Genomic DNA, 26136 nt, shown 5'->3' with positions numbered 1-26136 from the left:
CTTGATAAAAACCCTCAGGAAAGTAGGGTAGAAGGATCATACCTCGAGATCATAAAAGCCATTCGTATGAAAGACCCACGCTAATATCATCCTCAATGGGGAAAAACTGAGAGCTTTCCTCCTAAGGTAAGGAACAAGACAGGGATGTCCACTCTTGCCACTGTTATTCAACATAGTATTGGAAGTCTTAGCCTCAGCAATCAGAAAACGCAAAGAAATAAAAGGCATCCAAATCAGCCAGGAGAGGTCAACCTTTCACTCTTTGCAGATGACACGATACTGTCTATGGAAAACCCAAAAGATTCTACCAAAAAACTGCCAGAACTGATTGATGAATTCAGCAAAGTTGCAGGATATAAAACAAATGCACAGAAATCTGTTGCATTCCTATACACCAATAATGAAGCAACAGAAAGAGAAATCAAGGAATCGATCCCATTGACAATTGCACCAAAACCCATAAAATACCTAGGAATAAATCTAACCAAAGAGGTGAAAAATCTATACGCTGAAAACTACAGAAAGCTTATGAAAGAAATTGAAGAAGACACAAAAAATGGAAAAAGATTTCATGCCCCTGGATAGGAAGAACAAATATTGCTAAAATGTCAATCTACATACTCAAATACAATCTACATACTCAATGCAATACCTATCAAAATAACACCAGCATTCTTCACAGAGCTAGAACAAACAATTCCAAAATTTGTATGGAACCAGAAAAGACCCTGAATAGCCAAAGAAATGTTGAAAAAGAAAACCAAAGCAGGAGCATCACAATCCCGTACTTCAAATTGTATTACAAAGCTGTAATCATCAAGATAGTAGGGTACTGTCACAAAAACAGACACTCAGATCAACAGAACAGAATACAGAACCCAGAAATGGACCCACAAACTTATGGGCAACTAATCTTTGACAAAGCAGGAAAGAATATCCCGATGAAATAAAGACAGTCTCCTCAGCAAGTGGTGCTGGGAAAACTGGACAGCGACATGTAGAAAAATGAACCTGGACCACTTTCTTACACCATACACAAAAATAAACTCAAAATGGACGAAAGACCTATATGTAAGACAGGAAGCCATCGAAATCCTTGAGGAGAAAACAGGCAAAAACCTCTCTGACCTTGGCCACAGCAACTTCTTACTCAACACGTCTCCAGAGGCAAGGGAAACAAAAGCAAAAATGAACTATTGGGACTTCATCAAAATAAAAAGCTTCTACACAGCGAAAGAAACAATCAGCAAAACTTAAAGGCAACCAATGGAATGGGAGAAAATATTTGCAAACAACATATCAGATAAAGGGTTAGTATCCAAAATCTATAGGAACTTATCAAACTCAACCCCCAAAAAACAAAGAATCCAGTGAAGAAATGGGCCAAAGACATGAATAGACACTTCTCCAAAGAAGACATCCAGATGGCCAACTGACACATGAGAAAATGTCCCACATCACTCATAATTAGGGAAATACAAATAAAAACCACAATGAGATACCACCTCACACCTGTCAGAATATCTAACATTAACAACTCAGGCAACAACAGATGTTGGTGAGGATGCAGAGGCAGAGGATCTCTTTTGCATCATTGGTGGGAATGCAAGCTGGTGCAGCCACTCCGGAAAACAGTATGGAGGTTCCTCAAAAATTAAAAATAGAAGTACCCTATGACCCAGCAATTGCACTACTGGGCATCTATCCAAGGGATACAGGTGTGCTGTTTCGAAGGGACACATGCACCCCCATGTTCATAGCAGCGCTATCAACAATAGCCGAAGTATGGAAAGAGCCCAAATGTCCTTTGATGGATGAATGGATAAAGGAAATGTGGTGTATATATATACAATGGAGGTTTTACTCGGCAATCAAAAAGAATGAATCTTGCCATTCACAACTACGTGGATGGAACTGGAGGGTATTATGCTAAGCGAAATTAGTCAGAGAAAGATAAATATCATATGACTTCACTCATATGAGGAATTTAAGATACAAAACAGATGAACATAAGGGAAGGAAAGCAAAAATAATATAAAAACAGGGAGGGGGACAAAACATAAGAGACTCTTAAATATGGAGAACAAACAGAGGGTTACTGGAAGGGTTGTAGAAGGGGGGATGGGCTAAATGGGTAAGGGGCATTAAGGAATCTACTCCTGAAATCACTCTTGCACTATATGATAACTAACTTGAATGTAATTAAAAAAAAATAAATTAAATTTTTAAAAAAGATAATCTCTCTCCCTCTCCCTGTGCCCCTCCCCTGCTCAGTCTCTTTCTCTCTCTCTCTCAAAAAAAAATTATGAGTAGAAGAGAAGAACATCACCACAGATCCATTTTCTATTTGAAAAAAGTAAAAGGAAAGGGAAATATACTCAAAATAGAAGTAGTAGTTCAGAAAAGAGAAATCCTCTGATTGGGAAATAGAGGCAAAACATATATAATTTTCCACTGCTAAAAGGAAAAAGATACACTTTATGATCAACCATCCCATGGCCAGAGGGGTGAGAGAAGTGAGAATAAGAACATAAGTAAATCCAACAGCCTAGCTCATGGCTTGAGACGCAGAAAGGTATCTAAGGGTAATTTTTATTAAGTCCAAGGAGATTTTAGATATATATATATCTCCAAGGAAAACATTGGCTTTGAAGCATTTACAATCATCTGAAAAAAATTACTTTTAAATCTAAGAGAAAGGAACTATGGATTAAATTAAGCAGTGATTAATAACAGTTAAGTTTGGAAAAAATTGCCATTTTATCCCCTGGTGCTTTTAATTCTGAAAATCTGTTGCTAATTACATATTTATAAATATAGACAATAATTTTAGTTTCTTCTTGTGCTTGGCTGTTTTAACTTGTTTTTATTTTTTATTTATTTAGGCATGTTCTTAATTATCTCATAAGAAATCTGGCTATCTGAACCACAAAGCTATTTATGAGGTACTGCAATGCTTCTAGTAATGGCTGAAGGAAATAAACAACTTTCTGATTTCTGACTTATATAAGAACAAAAACACCAAGCACACAAAAAAGTGTGTTGAATGATAACAGACTGGAGGTAAAGCAGAGGCTGATGACTATGTTCCACAGACAGGGACACAGTCTACACAAATGTTTGCTAGCAGAGGGAAGGAGGAAGACAGGGTGAGAAGGGTAAGAAGGGGAAAATAGGGGATTCAAAAAGAGCCACACAAAGAAATCCTGATATGAGGAGATGCTAATTAAAGTAGTCTGGTGGTAATGCAGATTTTATGCAAGGCAATACATGCCAAGAAAGACATGGTCAAACACTTACTTCAATCCTTTGTAGAACAACCTCTTGTAGTCAACATTTATTCTACTGATATTTTCTTTTGTAAGACGTTCAATGGAAAATAACTGGCCCACTTGCTGAAAACCAGGAGCTCTGCTTTGGACATACTGCCTATCAAAACTTGGCAACCAAAAAATCTGTAAGGAGAAAAAGGAAGTCTTTAGTGGATAATCAGCTCTCTAGGTACAAGCAGCCTCATTCCAGCACTGGTAACAGTCTATAGAGAGTAGAGAGAGATTCTAGTCCTTGGTGAAAGAGTCAACGTGGCCTAATACCATCCAATGAACTCTTATGATGGGACTTTCACCAGGGTTGTTCTGGAGTGAGATTTCTTAAAGTTAATATCCTGAGTCAAGGGCCCATTGTGTTCAGATAGCCCCACACTAGCCAAAGTGGATAAGGAGTTGGTAGGTGCAGATGAAAGGTAGGAATCCTATTTCCTCCAGCTGATAATGCTAAAAATCATCTTTGAGAGGGGTCATTTCCTGTCAATGGGGAATACTATTATGACTCATCTGTGGAAATAGTTCCATTTGCAAGAAGACACATTTGTTTCACTCAGCACTCTACCATATTTTAATAACTTAAGAGATTTGGAATGATTGCCCAAGTGCAGAGAGTTGCTTCTGAAAAACATGATGAACAAATCTCTGCTCAAATAAGAACCAGCTCTTTCTTCTGTACCATTAATTAAAGTCAAATCCTCAAAGCCTTAGTGCTATCCAGGCCCCTTCTAATAGTTCTATGCTAGTGATGGTGCAGGTTACATTGTATAGTCATTACACACATACTTTTTTTTAACAGAGAGCTGTTATTTCATTTGGTTTGGAGTAGCAAACAGCTTCTGTGTTTTTCCCCACTGAGATAAATTTAACTGGGTCATTCTTAGATTGCCACGTGTAGCTACATAAGCAACAATCTCTATTTCTACAGATAGCAAAATTATTTAGACATCCCAGGGAAGATCTACAAGCTAGGTCAGGTTCAATTGCTATGCTCCTGGGACATGCTACCCACCTCCCAACCTCTACCATAAATAATGAGACAGACATACCAGATGTTGCTCAATTTTGGAGGCAAGGATCACGCTTACTACATGGCGAATATAGGTGTGTCTGAGAGGATGTTTTCGTGGAGGGGTATTAAGATCAAATATCACAAATTTTTTTTCCTTCTGTGCAAGTTCCAATAAGTCAGTTAGTTTTGGAATCCTCTGATTTTCTGCTTTTTCACGATCAGCCCTTGATAGGGGTTTCATGTGGTAGAATGGTTTAAACTAAAAACAAATACATCAGAGAATACATTGGCTCCTATCAAAAGCAATTTCCAATTCTCCTGCTAGATAGCCCCACACCCAGGCCTATCCTCACGTTGCTCCATTATCATCCAACCCACCAGATCCTCTGAAATACTGGTCCTGAAATAACAGTTGCCAAGGAGAGAAATTGAATGTAATCTTAATAGGTAATTACGGTATTTGGAATGATTTCTTCTACGCTGTAGAACATGTCGTATTTGCATGGAAAGTCCTTAATATTTTTGTCCTGACCTTCCTTTTCAGATTTTTTTCTATAACTTGAAGTAATACAATCTCTTTTTATAAAAGTCACACTGGTTTCCCACATTTGCTCTCACTGTTCTAGTTATGTGTAATGGAAAAAACAGGGTTTGGCTTAAGATTAAATTGGATTCAATCCCAGCTCTATCACTCATTGGTTTTCCTCGCCGTATCCACCTGTTAAATCTTATCCTAAACCTACAAAGCCCAGCTTAAACGCTACCCCCTTCATGAAGCCTTCCTTAAATATTCCTAAGCTAAAAAGACTTTGATGGTATTAAATTCCAAAAACTCATTTTTATGCCTCAGTTGTATATTTCATTTTGCCTTCTATTTATGTCTTAGGCCAGATTCAAATTTTTACTTCATATGCTTCTTTCTGTGTAACTGTGGTAAAACCATTTAAATTCTCAAAGTTTTCATTGCCCAAACTATAAAATGGGGATGTGGAGAGGTAACCTATGTATTTCTCAGGATTATTTTGAATATTAAATATGATAAAATATTTACAAGTTCTATAAGCGTGTCTAGTACATAGAAAAGTGCACAATTCACATTAGTTCCCTCACTCTCTACTGCTCCTACTGGAGTGTACCTTCCTTATGGCAGGAATTGTCATATATTCTTTGCAATATTTTTCAAAGAATTTCATTTTATACCTCAGTCCATACATCTATTAGCTATATTAAATTTAAAAATGGCTACTTTTATAGTCATTTGTTTATTTTAGATAATTTGTGGGTGAAGTCAGTGATAAAAGGCTATCTCTAAGAAGGAAACAGGACATGGGTCCTTTTCTCAAGACTCAAGTAATATCTTTTTCTACACGACTTTATCTTCATTCTCATTCTCACCCTAGATTTCTATTTCTTCCCCTTCCCCTGACCTCCCTCTTTTCAGCAAAGAAATCATCATATTGCACAGTATCATCAAACTAGAACAGAAGCCAGATCATAGAAGTTGAATTAAATCATGGTCTAGACCTCAGTTGAGGTCTATTATTAAGGGCCTTCTTAATCCTCAGGAAAATAAAAAATTTGCCTCAGAATTCAAGAGTTTGGTAGATTCTTCCAGATATAGAACAACTGATTTCACTTAATTATTAGACCTTCATGTGGGGAAAACTGTTAAAAGAGCAGAAAGAGAAACACCAAGACAGAACTGAAATAAATCAGCTGTGCATAATTTTTAAAATGTCCCTGAATGAGAAAAAAGAATAAGAAATACTCTATGGAAGGACATTTATAAAGCCTTTTCTTTTTTTTTAAATATATGAAATTTATTGTCAAATTGGTTTCCATACAACACCCAGTGCTCATCCCAAAAGGTGCCCTCCTCAATACCCATCACCCACCCCCCCATCAACCCTCAGTTTGTTCTCAGTTTTTAACAGTCTCTTATGCTTTGTAAAGCCTTTTCTTTAAGGATAAAGTGAACAAAAATTTTTTTAAAAATAAATTTTAAACAATAGGGTTTAAAACAGGATTCCAGTAAGCTTTAAATAGTAATTTGGGGTAGGTCTAACAGCAGAAGCAAATTGAGCCTCTTATTTTTGGTACATAAAATAGGAGACTTAGAAAAATAAACTGGAACGGGACAAAACCAGTTTAGACTATCTCCAACAAGTTGTTGAACATTTTTTTTTAAAGCCCTAGAAAACAACAAGCTAGAAATGGAAACAAACTTGTGGTTCTCCACATAAAAACAACACTAAAAATGTCCTCATTCTCTATGCTTATGCTTAGAGAAATTACAAGTAGGAGAATCCAATGTACCCTATTGGTAAGAAATGGAACAATTATCCAAAATCTGCCCAATGATACCACTTAAAGGGAAACGCTACTACCCAACATGAGATTCTGAAAATAACTATATATAAATATAGATGAACAATATAGCTTCTTGTTGATACTGGTGCCACTACCTTTACTATTAATACCACTACCATGGAAAATCAGACTGCTCAAAGTACCAAAACTATTCAAGTAGTGGGAATTTCTAACCATCTTAAATCCTTTTCCATGTCCCAACCTATAACTGTTACTTTTGTCAGAACTCTTCCTTCCCTATGGCACTTTCCTATAAATTTCATCATTAGGAATCTACTGTGCAAAAAGACCCACCAGAAGAAATATACTGCAGATAAAATATTTTCAGGAGTTGCAGAAAATTCTACTTCACATTATCAAATTATAGCATGGACATTAGTATATTAATTCCAAAACAAGCAAATAACGGGCACAGAACTAGAACCCCATGAGGGGAAATGACAGAATAATTGAGAGTCAAACCAGTAAGGGTTCATATTGACTCTCTTGACACTGTTGCCTAAAATCCTCTTAATGCTGAAGTTAAGGAAGATCTAAGCCAACTATAACAGATTTAATAAAATAAGGATTAATTATCCCTTGCTTTAGTCCAAGCAAAATGTCTGTTTTGCCTGTTTAAAAAAAGAAAACCCAAAACTGAGATGGTAGAAGATACTGATTTGTCCCACATCTGTAAGCTATTAGCCAAAGAGTTATATACCTCATTTTCTAGTACTGCCTAACGCAAATACAATCTCTTTGGCCCTATCTCTACTTTCTTTCCTGTTTTAGCTGATGAAGACAATCAATATGTATTGCCTTCACCAGGGAACAATCAACAATTTACCTGGAAAATTATGCCTTAGACATTTACTGAAGCCCCATCCTACTTTTCTCAAGTGTTAAACCAAGATCATAGGGATATGCAATAAGACATATTGAAATTGCAAGATCAACTACATATTCATGAAGCTTCTAAAAAAAATTTTTTAGGGGCACCTGGGTGGCTCACTGACTCGATTTCAGCTCAAGTCATGATCTCGTAGTTTTGTAAGTTCAAGCCCTGCTTCAGGCTCTGGGCTGGCAGCACAGAGCCTGCCTGCGATTCTCTCTCTCCCTCTCTCTATGTCCCTCCCTTACTCATGCCTGTCTCTTTCAAAAATGAAATAAAATAAACTTAAAATTAAAAAAATAAAAGAAAAAGAAATTTTAATTCTACAAAGTAACAGTTCATTATCCAGGGTTCAGCAAACTTATTCTGTGAAGGGCCAGACACTAAGTATTTTTTACTTTGTGGATCATACAGTCTCTGTCACAACTACTCAACTCTGCTTCTATAGTGCAAAAACAGCAAAAGACAATTCATAATGAATAAGCATGGCTGTGTTCCAAAAAAAACCACTTTATTTATGGACCCTGAAATTTGAGTTTTATATCATTTTTACAGGTCATGAAACATTTTTCTTTTGACTTTGTTCAACCATTTAGAAATGTAAAAACAACTCTTACGAGCTCACAGGCTGTACAAAAATAGCCAGTGGCTGGATTTGTACAACAAGCCATAGTTTGCCAACACTTGATCTAGACCATGATATACTGGCTGAGGAAGGACATATCTAATGAGAGATACAAATTATCCAAGGCCAAACACTAAGGACAATTAAATAATTTCTGGAATTAAGTGGATGTTGTGGAGTATATACAACAGACTGTTTTGAAACAGACCTCTCTGTATCATTAGACAAACATTTTGGAACCATTTTCACAAAACATGGAAACCAAAAAGACCTTCAGTAATCTCAAAATATTTCTTCAACAATCATCTTTGCTGATCTTCTAGATCATAATAAACATTTCCTTTTGAAAGTACACAGAAGGGGAGGCCATGGTCTAAAAGTATTAGTAAGCTGTAATAACAAAGACTCATTGCCTATTAATACCCATTGATCCAGTATCGAGGTTTTTTATCTTTGCTTCAGAAGAAAATGCAGTCCTGGTCAAATTAGTCTAAGAATCTTCAGATGCTATACTAGTTTCATCTTTCTATTTTATGGAAACACATTCCATACAATCTCTGTTGTTAACCAAAAATACCCAATGTTTTATGTCAGTTAATTAATTATGAAATAGTCATTTTCTTTTCTTGTATTGCCATTCACCAATATAACACTCTTCATACAGCAACTGTATTATCCTACCAAAGGAGAATCTCCTAATTTCTGTAATTTGAGAACTTTCCATGCTTGGAACAAACCTTTTGTGTGCTCCTATACCAAATCTTGATCTAATATTGTTTACTGACAGGTTTTATCTTAACAATTAAAAAAGATAATAATAAATGGATTATGCACCTTCTTCATAATAAACTGATTTTTCCAGATTCTCTCACAAAGTCTCAAATCTATTGCCAGTTATCAAATTGGCTTGAGTGGCCAAAATTAGGGCCTTCTCTAGGGCACGTGAGAAGTTTTTTTACCTTTTTAGTTATCTGTATTAAACATGAATAACAAATACACAAACTACTGGGTGCCCTGAAGCTTCCCAAATAAATTGCTGTCCTAAAGGTAGAGGTCCACAGTAAAGAGACATTAGAAGAAATACTTTAGCAGATCATTATACTAAACAAAATGCTCTAAAACCCTTAGACAAGGGCCTTTTATAAAGAACAAAGACCAATCTACGGGGTTTAGGAATTCCATCATTAATACACAAAATTTGGCCCCCAATTCTGAAAAGAAACACTACAACTAATCAGGTTGCCAGATTCATGGTGGCTACCTTGTAGCACCAGTTAACCTTTTTTTCAAAAATTTTTTAAATGTTTGTTTAGAGCATGAGCAGGGGAGGGGCAGGGAGAGAGGGAGAGGGAGAGAGAGAGATTGAGAATCCCAAGCAGGCTCCACACTATCAGCATGAAGCCCAGCGCGGGGCTTGAACTCATGAACCATGAGATCATGATCGGAGCTGTACCAAGAGTCAGACACTTAACCGACTGAGCCACTCAGGTGCCCCACACCAGTTAACTTCCAATGGATACTTCCCCAAAATCTTCATGACACAATTCATTACAGTAGGGATAAATTGGCTGCAATATCAAACACTGATAAGGTAACTATTCTATGACATCAGAAGTAGGACCAGTTCTTTCCCCACCTGTAACCAACATAATCCTGGAAAAACTATAAAGTGAGAAATGAATTGGAACTTTGCACCAAAGGGCCCTTTGAGGTTCTCTAACGTGGTTTTGTACAGTGTCTTCCCTCTGTGGACTATGAATTTATACTAGTAACCATGTTTACTTTTTGGTTGGGCTAAAGCATTTCCTTATTGAATAGTCACTGCAACTTAAAATAGCTTTAAAAACTATGACTATTTTTTGGTATTTATCCTATTTGGTATTCTCTCAGATTTTTGGATCTGTGGTTTGATGTCTGTCACTAATTTTGGAAGATTTTCAACCATTATTACTTCAAATATTTTTTCTTCTCCATTTGGTATTCCTATTACACGTATGTTAATACCTTTTGTAATTTTCCCCATAATTCTTGGCTATTGTGTTCTTTTCAGTTATCTCTTTGTGTTTCAGTTTGGGAAGTTTCTGGTGATGTATCTTCAAGATTACTGATTCTTTCTTTATCTGTGTCCAATCTACTGATAATGTCCCCCCTAAATCTTGGCTATTGTATTCTTTTTCAGTTATCTCTTTGTGTTTCAGTTTGGGAAGTTTCTGATGATGTAACTTCAAGATTACTGATTCTTTCTTCATCTGTGTCCATGCTACTGATAAGCTCATCAAAGGCATTCTTCATTTCACTTAAATATTTTTTATTTCTAGGCTTTCAATTCTTAGAATTTTCATCTCTCTGCTTACATTACTTATCTTTTCTTGCATGTTGTCTACTTTTTTCATTAAAGCTATTAACATAGCCTACTTTTTCCATTAGATCTATTAGCATATTAATCATAGTTATTTAAAATTCTCTAATAATTCCAAAATTTGTGTTATATCTGGGCACTTTTTTTTTGTCTCTTCATATTGTGCTTTATCTTGTCTTAGTATCTTAAAATTTTTTTGTTGGAAACTGGACATGATGTCATGGATATGAGGGACTGAGATAATTATGTTTTTATATAGCTATAGGTACTAGAGGATTCAGTTTCTGTGTTTTGTTTTGTTTCCTCTCCTATTGTCTTTGGATTCCTTAAGAGCTCCTTCTTAGACAAAGTATGTTTTGCAGCCCTCTCAGTTGTAACCCACTATTATTATATTGAAGCCCTATTCATGTGGTGATAAGGTGTTGGGAAAAGGAAGCATTCTACAATCTTATGATTAAATCTTGGCTTTTACTGAGTGTAAGTTCCAGAAGCATTTCCTAGTCTTTTTTTTCTCTACCCTTACATGAGACAGGAAGATTAGAGTGAACTGGAGTTGACTAACTGCCCTTCCCACATGTTAGATAAGGTTCTGGAATAGTAGTTCTCCCTGAAGACTAGGGCTTTGCAATGAAGAACACTCAGGATGTTATTTCAAAAAAGTTACTTTTCTCCTCCTGCTGCCCAAAACAGAAGTTTTTTCCCCAGTCCTCACTATGAAAACCTGATGGGAGTCCTTGGAGGCAAAATGGGAGTCTATATAAAACTGGGTCCCCAAGAGTTTTTAATTCTCAAGCTAGTCCACACTCAGCCTCCAGCATTAATCAAAATTACCAATAACTTAAACTGTTCCTACCAGTTCTTGGCCCCAGTGGCTTCTGCTTCTAGTAAACTGATCTTGGCTGTGATTCTCTGTACTCACCTTTCTCTCTAGATTGAGTGTCTCTGTCCAGAGTGATGGTTTGCCCTGTGATTTCAATTCTTTTATGGATCTAAAAAAGGCATTGATTTCCAATTTGTTTTGCGTTCTCTCTCTCTCTCTCTCTCTCTCTCTCTCTCTCTCTCTCTCTCTTTTTAAGGATGGGAGTTAGCACTTCCAAGCTCTTTATGTGTTGTAGCTGAAATGAGAAGTCCTCTCTGATTAGATTTAGGGTTTTTTGTTTTGTTTTGTGTTTCTTTAAATATTGACCTTGTTTCTTGTGTCCATACTAAATTCACCTATTAGTTCTTGAATATTTTTTGTAGATTCCTTGGGATTTTTTACACCGGCAATAATGTCCCCTGCAAAGAGAAATAATTATATTTCTTCTTTTCCAGTCTGTATGCCTTCTTCCCTTATTGCACTGGCTAGGATTTACAATATGATGTTGAATAGGAGTGGTGAGACATTCTTCTTTTTTCCAAGTCTTAAGGAGAATAAGTTCATTCTTTCACCAATAAGTATGATGTTAGGTATATTACAGAATTATCTTTATCAAGTAAAGGTAGTTCCTTTATATTGTTAGTTCTCTGAGAGTTTTGATCAAGAATGGAAGTTAAATTTATGAAATGATTTTTCTTCATGAATTGAGATTATACATTTTCTTCTTTGTGTGTTAACGTGGTTAAATTAATTGATTTTCAACTATAAACCATGCATTGTCAGCATGATACCTCTTTGATCACAGTATATTATCATTTTTACATATTGCTAGATTCAGATTAACATTTTCTTAATGATTTTTATATCTGTATTCATGAGGTTTTATCAGTCTTGAGATTTCTTGAAAATGCCTTTTTATAGATTTGTTAGAAGAGAAATTCTGGCCTCATAAAAATGTACTGGAGATTATTATTTTTTTATTTTATGGAAGAGAATTTAGAATTGGTATTATTTGTTTCTTGTGCATTTGGTAAAATTCACCAGTGAACACATCTACAAACTGGTTTCCTGTGGGATATTTTTAAACTACAAATTCAGTTTCTTGAATAGTCTTAAATAGGACTTAAATAGTCTTAAATAGGACTATTTAGGTTACATATTTCTTCCTGAGTGAGTTTTGGTAGCTTGTGTATTTCAAACAATTGTTCCATTTCACCTAAATTTTCATATTTATAAGCACAGCTGTTCATAGACAATGATGTGCTGCTAAATGCTTAACAAGGAGCTCTTGAGAAATAAAGAGATCTGACTGTAGTGCTTGTCAAGTTTTTGTTGGTTAAATACTATAACCATGCCTAATTTCGTAACTGATGTAACAATTGGTTCCAAAAATTCTGAAATTTAATAATTGGCTCTTATGAACTAATATGAGCCAGCTCCACTATTACCAGTATTTCATTATTATCTTCTTTAATGTCTGGAGGATCTGAATGGATAAACCTTTATCTCTAATACTTGAAATTTGTGTCTTCTTTTTGTCTTGGTCACTTAGTTAGAAGCTTATCAGTTTTGTTGATCTCTTCAAAGAATAAGTTTCTTTCACTGACATTTTCTATTTCTCTGTTTCCATTCCACTGGTTTTTGCTATTTATTACTTCTTTTCTTATTCTTATTTTTGGTTTAATTCACTGTTATTTTTCTAGTGTCTTAAACAGGAAGCTTAGATTACTGATTTGAGACTCTTCATTCCTAATATAAGCAGATAATCCCAAGGGGGTTTTCCTCTAAGCATAACTTTAGTTGAATTCTACCAGTTTCAATACGTTCTATTTTCATTCAGTTCAAAATATTATCTAATTTCCTTTGAGATACCCTATTTTATCTAGGGTTTCTTAGAGCTAGGTTTTTAAAAACATTTGGGAATATTTTTAAAGAACCAAACAAATTCTGGAGCTGAAGAACTTAATAAATGAGATGAAGAATGTATTAGAAAACATTAGAAATAGAGCAAATCAAATGGAAGAAATAAGAAAGCTGAAAAACAGGAATCTGGAAATGATTCAGGTAGGAAAGAGACAGCTAAGACTTTTAAAAAGTGAAGAAACCCTATGAGAACTATCAGACTCCCTTAGAAGAGCCAAAATAAGAATAATGGGTATACCAGAAGAGAAAGGGGCAGAGAGTTTATTTAAAGAAATAACAGTGGAGGGGTGCCTGGGTGGCTCAGTTGGTTAAGCATCCAACTTCGGCTCAGATCATGATCTCGTGGTTCATGAGTTCAAACCCCGTGTCAAGCTCTGTGCTGACAGCTAGAGCCTGTAGCCTGCGTCTCCCTCTCTGGATTCTGTGTCTCCCTCTCTCTCTCTGCCCCTCCCCTGCTTGTGCTCGGTCTCTGTCTCTCAAAAATAAATTTTAAAAAATTAAAAAAAAAAAAGAAATAACAGCGGAGGGGTGCCCAGGTGGCTCAGTCATTGAAGCATCGACTTCGTCTCAGGTCATCTGGAGTCTGCTTCAGATTCTGTGTCTCCCTCTCTCTTTACCCCTCCCCTGCTTGTGCTCTGTCTCTCTCAAAAATTAAAAACTAAGAGAAAGAAAGAAAGAAAGAAAGAAAGAAAGAAAGAAAGAAAGAAAGAACGAACAGTGGAGAACTTCTCAAACCTATTGAAAGAGTTGGGACACAAAAGTCCATGGAGCCAATACATCACCTTATTATCTCAATGCAAAGACCTTCTCCAAGACACATTATAATAAAGCTGTCAAAAGTCAATAATAAGGAAATGTGAGAGGCTGCCAAGAGTTTTTTTAAAGTAGCCTACAAAGGAACCCCTATTAGACTATGAGCAGATTTCCAGGCCAGAAGAGAGTGGAATGACATATTCAGGGTACTGAAAGATTGAAAACTGCCGGTCCAAAATACTTTATCCAACAAAGTTATCCTTCAGATATGAAGGAGAAATAAAGACTTTCCCAGACAAGCAAAAGCTAGTGGAGTTTACCACCACTAGACCTACCTTACAAAAAATGCTGAAAGGAGCTTGTCTACCTGAAATGACACATGTACACAAAAACTCTGAGTAAGGTGATACAAAGGCAGAATCAGAACACTAACTGTATTTTAGAATATGATGTTAAACAATTATAGCACAAAGGTTAAAGAAAAAGAGCATTAAAAATAACTATAGGGGCGCCTGGGTGGCTCAGTCGGTTGAGCGTCCGACTTCGGCTCAGGTCACGATCTCTCGGTCTGTGAGTTCGAGCCCCGCGTCAGGCTCTGGGCTGATGGCTCAGAGCCTGGAGCCTGCTTCCGATTCTGTGTCTCCCTCTCTCTCTGCCCCTCCCCCGTTCATTCTCTGTCTCTGTCTCAAAAATAAATAAGTGTTAAAAAAAAATTAAAAAAAAAATAACTATAACTACTACAATTTGGTAACAAACTCACAACATAAAAGATCATTTCTGACAGCAAAAATATGAAAGGGGAAGAGGAAAAGTATAGAATCTATATAGACAAAAATAAATTGCTATCAGCAGAAAAAGGAGTATTTTATCTAACATTTTATGAAAACTTCATAATAACCACAAAACATAAACCTAGAGCAGAGACACAAAACACCAAAAAAAAAAAAAAAAAAGTGAAACCCATGGGGCTCCTGGGTGGCTCAGTCAGTTGAGCAACCAACTTCTGCTCAGGTCATGATCTCATGGTTTGTGAGTTCAAGCCCCACACTGGGCTCACTGCTGTCAGCATGGAGCCTGGTTTGGATCCTCTGTTCCTCTCCCTCTCTGCTCCTCCCCCACTCACACTGTCTCAAAAATAAATAAACATTAAAAAAAAAACTTTTTAAAGGTGAAACCCGGGAGAGAGAGGGAAGATGGCGGCGTAGGAGGACGCTGGGCTCACCACGCGTCCTGCTGATCACTTAGATTCCACCTACACCTGCCTAAATAACGCAGAAAACCGCCAGCGGATTAGCAGAACGGAGTCTCCGGAGCCAAGCGCAGACGAGAGGCCCACAGAAGAGGGTAGGAAGGGCGGCGAGGCGGTGCGCGCTCCACGGACTGGCGGGAGGGAGCCGGGGCGGAGGGGCGGCTCGCCTGCCAAGCAGAGCCCCCAAGTCTGGCCGGCAAAAGCGGAGGGGCCTGACGGACTGTGTTCCGACAGCAAGCGCGACTTAGCGTCTGGGAGGTCATAAGTTAACAGCTCTGCTCGGAAAGCAGGAAGGCTGGAGGACAAAGGGAAGGAGAGCTGCTGAGCCCCCGGACAACAGAGCTCAGTTTGGTGGGGAACAAAGGCGCTCGCCAGAGCCATCTCCCCCGCCCATCCTCCAGCCAAAATCCCAAAGGGAACCAGTTCCTGTCAGGGAACTTGCTCACTCCGCGAAAACACCCAACTCTGTGCTTCTGTGGAGCCAAACCTCCAGCAGCGGATCTGACTCCCTCCCGCTGCCACAGGGCCCCTCCTGAAGTGGATCACCTAAGGAGAAGCGAGCTAAGCCTGCCCCTCCTGCCCCCGTGCACCTTGCCTACCCACCCCAGCTAATACGCCAGATCCCCAGCACCACAAGCCTGGCAGTGTGCAAGTAGCCCAGACGGGCCACGCCACCCCACAGTGAATCCCGCCCCTAGGAGAGGGGAAGAGAAGGCACACACCAGTCTGACTGTGGCCCCAGCGGTGGGCTGGGGGCAGACATCAGGTCGGACTGCGGCCCCGCCCACCAACTCCAGTTATACACCACAGCACAGGGGAAGTGCCCTGCAGGTCCTCACCACTCCAGGGACTATCCAAAATGACCAAACGGAAGAATTCCCCTCAGAAGAATATCCAGGAAATAACAACAGCTAATGAACTGATCAAAAAGGATTTAAATAATATAACAGAAAGTGAATTTAGAATAATAGTCATAAAATTAATCACTGGGCTTGAAAACAGTATAGAGGACAGCAGAGAATCTCTTGCTACAGAGATCAAGGGACTAAGGAACAGTCACGAGGAGCTGAAAAGTCCTTTAAACGAAATGCAAAACAAAATGGAAACGACGACAGCTCGAATTGAAGAGGCAGAGGAGAGAATAGGTGAACTAGAAGATAAAGTTATGGAAAAAGAGGAAGCTGAGAGAAAGAGAGATAAAAAAATCCAGGAGTATGAGGGGAAAATTAGAGAACTAAGTGATACACTAAAAAGAAATAATATACGCATAATTGGTATCCCAGAGGAGGAAGAGAGAGGGAAAGGTGCTGAAGGGGTACTTGAAGAAATTATAGCTGAGAACTTCCCTGACCTGGGGAAGGAAAAAGGCATTGAAATCCAAGAGGCACAGAGAACTCCCTTCAGACGTAACTTGAATCGATCTTCTGCACCACATATCATAGTGAAACTGGCAAAATACAAGGATAAAGAGAAAATTCTGAAAGCAGCAAGGGATAAACGTGCCCTCACATATAAAGGGAGACCTATAAGACTCGTGACTGATCTCTCTTTTGAAACCTGGCAGGCCAGAAAGGATTGGCACGATATCTTCAGTGTGCTAAACAGAAAAAATATGCAGCCAAGAATCCTTTATCCAGCAAGTCTGTCGTTTAGAATAGGAGAGATAAAGGTCTTCCCAAACAAACAAAAACTGAAGGAATTTGTCACCACTAAACCAGCCCTACAAGAGCTCCTAAGGGGGATCCTGTGAGACAAAGTACCAGAGACATCACTACAAGCATAAAACATACAGACATCACAATGACTCTAAACCCGAATCTTTCTATAATAACACTGAATGTAAATGGATTAAATGTGCCAACCAAAAGACATAGGATAGGGTATCAGAATGGATAAAAAGACAAGACCCATCTATTTGCTGTCTACAAGAGACTCATTTTAGATCTGAGGACACCTTTAGATTGAGAGTGAGGGGATGGAGAACTATTTATCATGCCACTGGAAGCCAAAAGAAAGCTAGAGTAGCCATACTTATATCAGACAAACTAGACTTTAAATTAAAGGCTGTAACAAGAGATGAAGAAGGGCATTATATAATAATTACAGGGTCTATCCATCAGGAAGAGCTAACAATTATAAATGTCTATGCGCCGAATACCGGAGCCCCCAAATATATAAAGCAATTACTCATAAACATAAGCAACCTTATTGATAAGAATGTGGTCATTGCAGGGGACTTTAACACCCCACTTACAGAAATGGATAGATCACCTAGACACACAGTCAATAAAGAAACAAGGGCCCTGAATGATACATTGGATTAGACGGACTTGACAGACATATTTAGAACTCTGCATCCCAAAGCAAAAGAATATACTTTCTTCTCGAGTGCACATGGAACATTCTCCAAGATAGATCATATACTGGGTCATAAAACAGCCCTTCATAAGTTTACAAGAATTGAAATTATACCATGCATACTTTCAGACCACAATGCTATGAAGCGTGAAATCAACCACAGGAAAAAGTCTGGAAAACCTACAAAAGCATGGAGGTTAAAGAACAGCCTACTAACAAATGAGTGGGTCAACCAGGCAATTAGAGAAGAAATTAAAAAATATATGGAAACAAACAAAAATGAAAATACAACAATCCAAACGCTTTGGGATGCAGCGAAGGCAGTTCTGAGAGGAAAATGCATTGCAATCCAGGCCTATCTCAAGAAACAAGAAAAATCCCAAATACAAACTCTAACAGCACACCTAAAGGAAATAGAAGCAGAACAGCAAAGGCAGCCTAAACCCAGCAGAAGAAGAGAAATAATAAAGATCAGAGCAGAAATAAACAATATAGAATCTAAAAAAACTGTAGAGCAGATCAACGAAACCAAGAGTTGGTTTTTTGAAAAAATAAACAAAATTGACAAACCTCTAGCCAGGCTTCTCAAAAAGAAAAGGGAGATGACCCAAATAGATAAAATCATGAATGAAAATGGAATTATTGCAACCAATCCCTCAGAGATACAAGCAATTATCAGGGAATACTATGAAAAATTATATGCCAACAAATTGGACAACCTGGAAGAAATGGACAAATTCCTAAACACCCACACTATTCCAAAACTCAATCAGGAGGAAATAGAAAGCTTGAACAGACCCATAACCAGTGAAGAAATTGAATCGGTTATCAAAAATCTCCCAACAAATAAGAGTCCAGGACCAGATGGCTTCCCAGGGGAGTTCTACCAGACATTTAAAGTAGAGATAATGCCTATCCTTCTCAAGCTATTCCAAGAAATAGAAAGGGAAAGAAAACTTCCAGACTCATTCTATGAAGCCAGTATTACTTTGATTCCTAAACCAGACAGAGACCCAGTAAAAAAAGAGAACTACAGGCCAATATCCCTGATGAATATGGATGCAAAATTTCTCAATAAGATACTAGCAAATCGAATTCAACGGCATATAAAAAGAATTATTCACCATGATCAAGTGGGATTCATTCCTGGGATGCAGGGCTGGTTCAACATTCGCAAATCAATCAACGTGATACATCACATTAACAAAAAAAAAAGAGAAGAACCATATGATCCTGTCAATCGATGCAGAAAAGGCCTTTGACAAAATCCAGCACCCTTTCTTAATAAAAACCCTTGAGAAAGTCGGGATAGAAGGAACATACTTAAAGATCATAAAAGCCATTTATGAAAAGCCCACAGCTAACATCATCCTCAACGGGGAAAAACTGAGAGCTTTTTCCCTGAGATCAGAAACACGACAGGGATGCCCACTCTCACCGCTGTTGTTTAACATAGTGCTGGAAGTTCTAGCATCAGCAATCAGACAACAAAAGGAAATCAAAGGCATCAAAATTGGCAAAGATGAAGTCAAGCTTTCGCTTTTTGCAGATGACATAATATTATACATGGAAAATCCGATAGACTCCACCAAAAGTCTGCTAGAACTGATACATGAATTCAGCAAAGTTGCAGGATACAAAATCAATGTACAGAGATCAGTTGCATTCTTATACACTAACAATGAAGCAACAGAAAGACAAATAAAGAAACTGATCCCATTCACAATTGCACCAAGAAGCATAAAATACCTAGGAATAAATCTAACCAAAGATGTAAAAGATCTGTATGCTGAAAACTATAGAAAGCTTATGAAGGTAATTGAAGAAGATATAAAGAAATGGAAAGACATTCCACGCTCATGGATTGGAAGAATAAATATTGTCAAAATGTCAATACTACCCAAAGCTATCTATACATTCAATGCAATCCCAATCAAAATTGCACCAGCATTCTTCTCGAAGCTAGAACAAGCAATCCTAAAATTCATCTGGAAGCACAAAAGGCCCCGAATAGCCAAAGTAATTTTGAAGAAGAAGACCAAAGCAGGAGGCATCACAATCCCAGACTTTAGCCTCTACTACAAAGCTGTCATCATCAAGACAGCATGGTATTGGCACAAAAACAGACACATAGACCAATGGAATAGAATAGAAACCCCAGAACTAGACCCACAAACGTATGGCCAACTCATCTTTGACAAAGCAGGAAAGAACATCCAATGGAAAAAAGACAGTCTCTTTAACAAATGGTGCTGGGAGAACTGGACAGCAACATGCAGAAGGTTGAAACTAGACCACTTTCTCACACCATTCACAAAAATAAACTCAAAATGGATAAAGGACCTGAATGTGAGACAGGAAACCATCAAAACCTTAGAGGAGAAAGCAGGAAAAGACCTCTCTGACCTCAGCCGCAGCAATCTCTTACTCAACACATCCCCAAAGGCAAGGGAATTAAAAGCAAAAGTGAATTACTGGGACCTTATGAAGATAAAAAGCTTCTGCACAGCAAAGGAAACAACCAACAAAACTAAAAGGCAACCAACGGAATGGGAAAAGATATTTGCAAATGACATATCGGACAAAGGGCTAGTATCCAAAATCTATAAAGAGCTCACCAAACTCCACACCCGAAAAACAAATAACCCAGTGAAGAAATGGGCAGAAGACATGAATAGACACTTCTCTAAAGAAGACATCCGGATGGCCAACAGGCACATGAAAAGATGCTCAACGTCGCTCCTTATCAGGGAAATACAAATCAAAACCACACTCAGATATCACCTCACGCCAGTCACAGTGGCCAAAATGAACAAATCAGGAGACTTTAGATGCCGGAGAGGATGTGGAGAAACGGGAACCCTCTTGCACTGTTGGTGGGAATGCAAATTGGTGCAGCCGCTCTGGAAAGCAGTGTGGAGGTTCCTCAGAAAATTAAAAATAGACCTACCCTATGACCCAGCAATAGCACTGCTAGGAATTTATCCAAGGGATACAGGAGTACTGATGCATAGGGGCACTTGTACCCCAATGTTTATAGCAGCACTCTCCACAATAGCCAAAGTATGGAAAGAGCCTAAATGTCCATCAACTGATGAATGGATAAAGAAATTGTGGTTTATATACACAATGGAATACTACGTGGCAATGAGAAAGAATGAAATATGGCCGTTTGTAGCAACGTGGATGGAACTGGAGAGTGTTATGCTAAGTGAAATAAGCCATACAGAGAAAGACAGATACCATATGGTTTCACTCTTATGTGGATCCTGAGAAACTTAACAGAAACCCATGGGGGAGGGGAAGGAAAAAAAAAAAAAAAAAGAGGTTAGAGTGGGAGAGAGCCAAAGCATAAGAGACTGTTAAAAACTGAGAACAAACTGAGGGTTGATGGGGGGGTGGGAGGGAGGGGAGGGTGGGTGATGGGTATTGAGGAGGGCACCTTTGGGGATGAGCACTGGGTGTTGTATGGAAACCAATTTGAGAATAAATTTCATATATTAAAAAAAAAATTAAAAAAAAAATAAAGGAGAAACCCAGCAAACCATTATGGAAAACCACCAACCTTAAAAGGTAGACAGAAACACAAGAAAAAAGAAATAATGGAGATACAAAATAATCAGAGAAAAAGATAAAATGTAAGTCCTTACCTATCAGTAATCACCTTAAATGTAAATGGATTGAAGTCACCAATTAAAACACAATTAAGACAAAGAGAGGCTGGATGAATAAAAAAGGAACATACGCTGCCTTTAGGAAGACTCATTTCAGCTCTAAAGACACAAATAGGCTCAAAGTGATGCGGCAGAAGATGATATTCCAAGTAAATAAACAAAAGAAAGCATGTATACCCATATTTCTATCAGACAAAATAGACTTCAAGCCAAAAATGTTAACAAGAGGCAGAAAATAACACTATCTAATGATAAAGGGGTCAATACATGAGGAACACAAAACAATCATAAATATGTGTGGGGGGCCGGGCCCCGGTGCCAAGCTGAGACCGGGTCGAGCTATGTTCCCCGTTGACTCAAGCCAACCCGGTGGTTCCCCATCCCATTCATGTGGGAGGCCGGGCCCCGGCGCCAGGCTGAGACCGGGTAGAGCAACGTTCCCTGTTGACTCAAGCCAACCCGGTGGTTCCCCCTCCCATTCCCCCACTTTCAAGGGCATACGAAAGCCTTGTCAAGGCTGAGAAAGTTAATTCCTGAAGCCTGTGGTCTGCAGGTGTTGGCAGTAATGCTACCTCCCTTTTTCTACCCCGAGTCAGATAGAAACAAACATGGGAACTGTGTTTTGCTAGCAATCTATCAACAAGGTCTTGTGATCCGTTCAGAAAGTTCACAAGGTACACAGAACTAAATGTTTGGCTGGCAGTGATCATGTGAAACCTGTTTATTCTTAGAATGACCTGATCCATAAGAGTTTTATATTATAAAAGATTGTGTACAGCAACAATAAAGCCGTCACTTGGGCCATCAGCCCAGGGGACCCTCCTGTTCCCAAACTTTCTTCTCTCTCTTTTTTCTTGCATTCCCCTACCCTCAGGACCCTGACCTCGGTGTTTGTCACGCCGGTCGCGACAATATGTATGCTTCCATCACCTGAGCACTGTTTTTAAATTTTATTCCAATAGAGTTAACATAGTGTTATGTCAGTTTCAGGCGTACAATATTGTGATTCAACAATTCTATATATTATTCAGTGCTCATGATAAACATACTCGTATTCCCTTTCACGTATTTCACCCACTCCCCAACTAACCTCTCTTCTGGTAACCATCTACAGTAAAACCTTGGGGGTTTTTTGAGTAACTTGTTCTGTCAGTGTTCTGCAAGATGAGTGAACATTTCTAATTAATTTTAACTTGATAAATGAGCAAAGTCTTGTAATACAAGTAGCACATGACACCAAACATCACGTGATTACAACTGAGCCAATGGTTCTCTCTCTTTCACTGTGGGATTGTGGGCGATTGTCTACCATGCTCAGCCTCGGTGTTTGGCAGAGATCAGTGATATTTCAGAACATTGGAAGGTACCCACAACTAGCACTAGGGTACTTTTTTGTCACTAAAGCACCTATGGGCAGTACTTTGCTTTTCCATACAAAAGTAAGCTTAGGAATGCTTTGCTTCATTCTAGATCATTGGATAGGTTCCTTGCTAAAGTTGCATGAAAACAAAAAAATTCCATTGAGCCAACAGCAGTGATTCCATCAATGATAGTGAAAATTGTCCTACACAATAACCCTCCTCTTTTGCCTCCCTCACACAAGCCATGAAGGTTTTCAAAGATAAGTGGAGATTAATTTATTTTTTTATACATTTTATATTTTATTTATTGTTTTGTATTATATTACAGTATTATAATCATTTTTAATATGAAATTTATTGTCAAATTGGTTTCCATACAACACCCAGTGCTCATCCCAACAAGTGCCCTCCTCAATGCCCACCACCCACTTTCCCCTCCCTCCCACTCCCCATCAACCCTCAGTTTACTCTCAGTTTTCAAGAGCCTCTTATGGTGTGCCTCCCTCCCTCTCTAACTTTTTTTTCCCTTCCCCTCCCCCATGGTCTTCTGTTAAGTTTCTCAGGATCCACATAAGAGTGAAAACATATGGTATCTGTCTTTCTCTGTATGACTTATTTCACTTAGCATAACACTCTCCAGTTCCATCCACGTTGCTACAAAAGGCCAGATTTCATTCTTTCTCATTGCCAAGTAGTATTCCATTGTGTATATAAACCACAATTTCTTTATCCATTCATCAGTTGATGGACATTTAGGCTCTTTACATAATTTGGCTACTGTTGGAAGTGCTGCCATAAACATTGGGGTACAAGTGCCCCTATGCATCAGCACTCCTGTATCACTTGGGTAAATTCCTAGCAGTGCTACTGCTGGGTCATAGGGTAGATGTATTTTTAAGTTATTGAGGATCCTCCACACTATCTTCCAGAGTGGGTGCACCAATTTGCATTCCCTCCAACAGTGCAAGAGGGTTCCCATTTCTCCACATCCTCTCCAGCATCTATAGTCTCCTGATTTGTTCATTGTAGCCACTCTGACTGGTGTGAGGTGATATCTCAGTGTGGTTTTGATCTGTATTTCCCTGATGTGGAGTGACGTTGAGCATTTTTTCATGTGCCTGTTGGCCATCTGGATGTCTTCTTTAGAGAAGTGTCTATTCATGTCTTCTGCCCATTTCTTCACTGGATTATTTGTTTTTTGGGTGTGGAGTTTGGTGAGTTCTTTATAGATTTTGGATACTAGCCCTTTGTCCAATAGGTCATTTGCAAATATCTTTTCCTATTCCGTTGGTTGCCTTTTAGTTTTGTTGTTTTCTTTGCAGTGCAGAAGTTTTTATCTTCATGAGGTCCCAATAGTTCATTTTTGCTTCTAATTCCCTTGCCTTTGGGGGGGTGTCAAGTAAGAAATTGCTGCGGCTGAGATCAGAGAGGTTTTTTTTCCTGCTTTCTCCTCTAGGGTTTTGATGGTTTCCTGTCTCACATTCAGGTCCTATATCCATTTTGAGTTTGTTTTTGTGAATGGTGTAAGAAAGTGGTCTTGTTTCCTTCTTCTGCATGTTGCTATCCAGTTCTCCCAGCACCATTTGTTAAAGAGACTGTCTTTTTTCCGTTGGATATTCTTTCCTGCTTTGTCAAAGATTAGTTGGCCATACATTTGTGGGTCCAATTCTGGAGTCTCTATTCTATTCCATTGGTCTATGTGTCTGTTTTTGTGCCAATACCATTCTGTCTTGATGATTACAGCTTTGTAGAGGCTAGAGTCTGGGATTGTGATGCCTCCTGCTTTGGTCTTCTTCTTCAAAATTACTTTGGCTATTCGGGGCCTTTTGTGCTTCCATACAAATTTTAAGATTGCTTGTTCTAGCTTCGAGAAGAATGCTGGTGCAATTTTGATTGGGATTGCATTGAATGTGTAGATTGCTTTGGGTAGTATTGACATTTTGACAATATTTATTCTTCCAATCCATGAGCGTGGAATGTTTTTCCATTTCTTTGTATCTTCTTCAATTTCTTTCATAAGCTTTCTATAATTTTCAGCATACAGATCTTTTACATCCTTGGTTAGGTTTATTCCTAGGTATTTTATGCTTCTTGGTGCAATTATGAATGGGATTAGTTTCTTTATTTGTCTTTCTGTTGCTTCACTAATAGTGTATAAGAATGTAACTGATTTCTGTACATTAATTTTGTATCCTGCGACTTTGCTGAATTCATGTATCAGTTCTAGCAGACTTTTGGTGGAGTCTGTCAGGTTTTCCGTGTAGAGTATCATGTCATCTGCAAAAAGTGAAAGCTTGACTTCATCTTTGCCAATTCTGATGCCATTGATTTACTTCTGTTATCTGATTGCTGATGCTAGCACTTCCAACACTATGTTAAACAACAGCGGTGAGTGGACATCTCTGTCTTGTTCCTGATCTCAGGTGGAAAGCTCTCAGTTTTTCCCCATTGAGGATGATATTAGCTGTGGGCTTTTCATAAATGGCTTTTATGATGTTTAAGTATATTCCTTCTATCCCGACTTTCTCAAGGTTCTTATTAAGGATGAATTTTGTCAAATGCTTTTTCTGCATCAATTGACAGGATCATATGGTTCTCATCTTTTCTTTTATTAATGTGATGTATCACATTGATTGATGTGTGAATGTTGAACCAGCCCTGCAGCCCAGGAATGGATCCCATTTGATCATGGTGAATAATTCTTTTTATATTCTGTTGAATTCCATTTGCTAGTATCTTGTTGAGAATTTTTGCATCCACATTCATCAGGGATATTGGCCTGTAGTTCTCTTTTTTTCACTGGGTCTCTGTCTGGTTTGAGAATCAAAGTAATGCTGGCTTTATAGAATGAGTCTGGAAGTTTTCCTTCCCTTTCTATTTTTTAGAACAGTTTGAGAAGGATAGGTATTATCTCTGTTTTAAATGTGTGGTAGAATTCCCCAGGGAAGCCATCTGGTCCTAGACTCTTATTTGTTGGGAGATTTTTGATAACTGATTCAATTTCTTCACTGGTTAAGGGTCTGTTCAAGTTTTCTATTTCTTCCTGTTTGAGTTTTGGAAGTGTGTGGGTGCTTAGGAATTTGTCCATTTCTTCCAGGTTGTCCAGTTTGTTGGCATATAATTTTTCATAGTATTCCCTGATAACTGCTTGTATTTCTGAGGGATTGGTTGCAATAATTCCATTTTCATTCATGAGTTCATCTATTTGGTTCATCTCCCTTTTCTTTTTGAGGCGCCTGGCTAGAGGTTTACCAATTTTGTTTATCTTTTCAAAAAACCAACTCTTGGTTTCATTGATCTGCTCTACAGTTTTTTTAGATTCTATATTGTTTATTTCTGCTCTGATCTTTCTTATTTCTCTTCTTACACTGGGTTTGGGATGCTTTATTGTTCTGCTTC

At 38.2% G+C, this 26136-nt stretch overlaps 1 protein-coding gene across 10 annotated transcripts in view; it reads right to left on the bottom strand.

The window, feature by feature from the left end:
• Nucleotides 1-26136, bottom strand: part of GDPD4 (glycerophosphodiester phosphodiesterase domain containing 4) — a 196534-nt gene that overhangs the window by 85513 nt on the left and 84885 nt on the right. For all 10 annotated transcript variants that reach the window (XR_006193357.1, XR_006193356.1, XM_042903891.1 and 7 more), the window contains 2 exons: nt 4373-4594; nt 3301-3455 (listed from right to left, as the gene is read on the bottom strand). Coding sequence is in view for 8 of the 10 variants with exons in the window: in XM_042903891.1 (XP_042759825.1) it covers nt 3301-3455; nt 4373-4594 (377 nt within the window). In the remaining 2 variants the exon portion in view is untranslated. The remainder of the gene's footprint in view (nt 1-3300; nt 3456-4372; nt 4595-26136) is intronic.

This window comes from Panthera leo, chromosome D1 (genome assembly GCF_018350215.1).
Source record: "Panthera leo isolate Ple1 chromosome D1, P.leo_Ple1_pat1.1, whole genome shotgun sequence".
Lineage (NCBI taxonomy): Eukaryota > Metazoa > Chordata > Mammalia > Carnivora > Felidae > Panthera > Panthera leo.
Note: the sequence above shows the minus strand (reverse complement) of the source record. Positions and strands in the feature narration are given on the sequence as shown.